The 3,039-nt window shown below is 52.1% G+C and overlaps 1 protein-coding gene across 1 annotated transcript; it reads right to left on the minus strand.

Annotated features, from left to right (window-relative positions):
• Positions 1–648: 648 nt before the first annotated feature.
• ARC (activity regulated cytoskeleton associated protein) lies at positions 649–1,863 on the minus strand. The gene has a single exon (XM_068397170.1). It carries the CDS (start codon positions 1,861–1,863, stop codon positions 649–651), a length of 1,215 nt encoding a protein of 404 aa, XP_068253271.1.
• Positions 1,864–3,039: the final 1,176 nt, after the last annotated feature.

Consider the following 3,039-nt stretch of genomic DNA (forward strand, 5'->3'; position numbering starts at 1 on the left):
GTATTAGGTGCAGAGAATTGAAAAACACTAAAAATAATCCAGATTCTTAACTTTTTCAGTTCCTGAAGTCATAGGATTTCTTCTAAAAAAAAATTAAAAAAAATATTTAATCCTTTGGAGCAAGTAAGAACCAGAGATTGCCAAGTGAACAGAAGCCCAGTGGTAAATCAGAAATGGGCAAGGGTCAAAAGATACATGTGTCCTCAGGACAGGGACACCTCTTCAGAAAAGGGAGGAGAGAAGGAGAAGGAGAGATCCAGATGGGTAGGAACCCTCAGCCAATTGCTGCATTCGTATGAAGTCCTGGAATGCCGCTAGTTCTAAGCAGCTGCCTCTGAAGTTGGGAATGGTCTCTAGTTTCTTGTCAGGGATCTCATAAAATTGTCCGTTCCCCACAGTGGTACAAGAAGTATCTCCAGCACCACCGTATTGCATGGCTCAGGTGAGGTGGGCAACCACATCCTAAGGTGCCTCTCCCCCATTGCCTCCCTCCCCCCACAAGCAAAGTTAATTCCTCTGCTATGGGCTGTTGGACTGAGCACACCTCATGTCTCGTCTCAGCCGGAAACTCTCTCCAAGGAGAAGCTTCCTAAATACGCCCCCTTCTCCCTTTCATGTAACCCAGGCTGCTGCCTCCCTTGGACTAGTTCATATGACAGTAGCTGGTGGGCTAGGGGGCTCAGGTTGAGTCCCATTGCTCGGCGCGGGACTGGCAGTGGTTGAGGGAGGCGCGCTCTCCACAGAATCTCCTGATTGAATCTCAGGGGTCCTCTGTGGGCTGGGCTCCTCAGAGTGGTCCATGTTGCCTTGGACCTCCTTCCCTCTTTGGATCAGCTGCTCTAAGGTCTTGGGCAAGGGGTAGCTCAAGTAGCGTTTCAGTTTGGGCTGAAGGGTGCCTACCACGTACTGGATTATTTCCTCCTCATCTGCATCGACATAGAGTGTCTGGTACAAGTCTCTCTTGCGCCAAAGGAACTGGTCCAGGGGCTCCCCCTCTTTCTGGGGCAAATCCAGCTCCCTTTTGATAGCATCCCTAGTCAGAGTCCCTTCACTGTACTGCAGGAACTCCTTCTTGAACTCGACCCAGTTCTTGACAGAGTCCTGCTTGTATTCCCACCACTTTTTAGCTGGGCCATTCATGTGGTTTTGGATCTGAGACAGCCAGTATTCCTCTGTTCCACCCACCTGCTTTAAGTATTCCTCCAAGTGGCTCAAGAACTCCCGGGGATCCTCAAAGACCTGGGTCTCCACTGGGGAGGCTGGAGCATCCTCTGACCCAGAAACCCACTGGTAGGAATCATGGGCCTGGGGGATGCTGGGCACCTCCCCAGGAGGAGGGGTCAGCGCATACATTTGGCTCATATCAAGGGCATAGTCATAAATCTCCCCCTCACTTGGCCTTATCTCTGGACCTCCAACCCCAACGGACACCGTCTGCTTGCCATGGTCCCCAGGGCAATATTTGCCTCCCATGGACTCCAGACGGTCTGCCCACTTCTCCAGACGGAAAAAGACCTCCTTCCAAACATTCATCTCTCTCTTGACCCACCTCTCCAGATGGGCAATTGTTTCCTGGCACCTGGCCAGGCAGGCCTTGATGGACTTCTTCCATCTTTGGTTATCAGTTGGGACATGGTCCTCTAAGTTATTCTCTAACTTCCCCACTGATTTCTGCAAACCTTTCAGCTCACGCTCCACCTGCTTGGACACCTCAGACAGAAGGTGCCGGTGGGTCCTCCTGACATGCTCCAACATTTCTGCCCTGCATTTGCCTATCTGCAGGATCACATTGGGCTTGTTGGCAACTCCACGGTGCCCCTGGAAGGAGTGGATGCCTGCATTGGTGACATTATCCAGCTGCATGGCTCCGACCGCGTGAGTGTCAAACTCAGAAAGAACTCAGTTGCAAGCCCTGATGCTAGGACTGCCTCTCAAAAACCCCACCACAACACTTCCCGAAAGACACACAGAGACTTCTAAACCCCCCTCAAAGGACTTTTCGACACAAACACAACCAAATCAGATATCACCACAGAGCAAGATGTTCAGTCCCCGTGGATCCCAGAGAGAGTTGTAAGCAAATTTCTCCCGGTGCCCAGCTGGAAACGTCAGTCTCACGTGCTCAGGGTGTCCCAGAGAGAGCCGGGATCCTCCAGGAACAAGGAGAGGAGTTGGCTAAGATGTCCAGCCCCGCACGCGTGCCCGCTACCTGCTCGTCCGGAGCTGAGAATCTTCAACGGCAGAGAGTCCCCGCTGGAGAGAAACGCAGAGAGATGCACACAGAAGCTGGAAACTGCAGCAAAAATCCCGGTGATTTCTCCTCTGGTAAACTTGGCGAGTCAAAAGCGCTTTCACTAGAGATGCAAAGAGCTGCTTCTCTTCCCTGTCTGAACTGCCACTAGTCCAGGCTCTTCCATCTACTTATACTCCACACAGCTCAACATGTGGGTGGTGCCCTGCCTCCTCTCGCACTCTCAGCACGGCGTTCATTGGAGGAAAAGCCAGGCTGGTGTCTGTGGCAACCCAGATCTTGGCAGCCTCCCCTCGCTTCCCACCCCCTCGCGCACGCCCCCAGACTCGACGCGAGAACCACTTGAAAGGTGCTGGAGACAGTTGGAGAGATGGATGAGTAATCACACCTTCCGCCTTTCAGATTGCAGGAAAAACACTTATTCACTCCACAACTATTTACTCAGCAAGGTCATCATTAGCATGCTTCCCCTGGCACAGGACTCACAGAGGGAGAGATGAGGAGGAATTCAGCGTGTCACACCAAGACGGACGCCCACGGGCCCCCGCAAACCCTCACATGCGTGCGTGCACACACACACACACAGAGTGAGCTCACTCCTAATGCAAACGCTTGGAAATGGTGGCAAATCAGCAGGGAAAATACAAAAGAGGAAAAAAAAAAGAAAAGAAAAGAGGAGGGGGGGGAATGAGAGGGGGAAACACTCAAAGGAGCCACTCCAGTACAAACTGGAGCACTCTGGACTTTCTAAAGCATTGGTAGGTGGGAGTCATCCCCACTGCTTAATT

Source organism: Nyctibius grandis, chromosome 3 (assembly GCF_013368605.1).
Source record: "Nyctibius grandis isolate bNycGra1 chromosome 3, bNycGra1.pri, whole genome shotgun sequence".
NCBI lineage: Eukaryota > Metazoa > Chordata > Aves > Nyctibiiformes > Nyctibiidae > Nyctibius > Nyctibius grandis.

Excerpts from the sequence above, each read along its gene's own strand:
- ARC (XM_068397170.1), bottom strand. The coding sequence starts at position 1,863 with ATGCAGCTGGATAATGTCACCAATGCAGGCATCCACTCCTTCCAGGGG.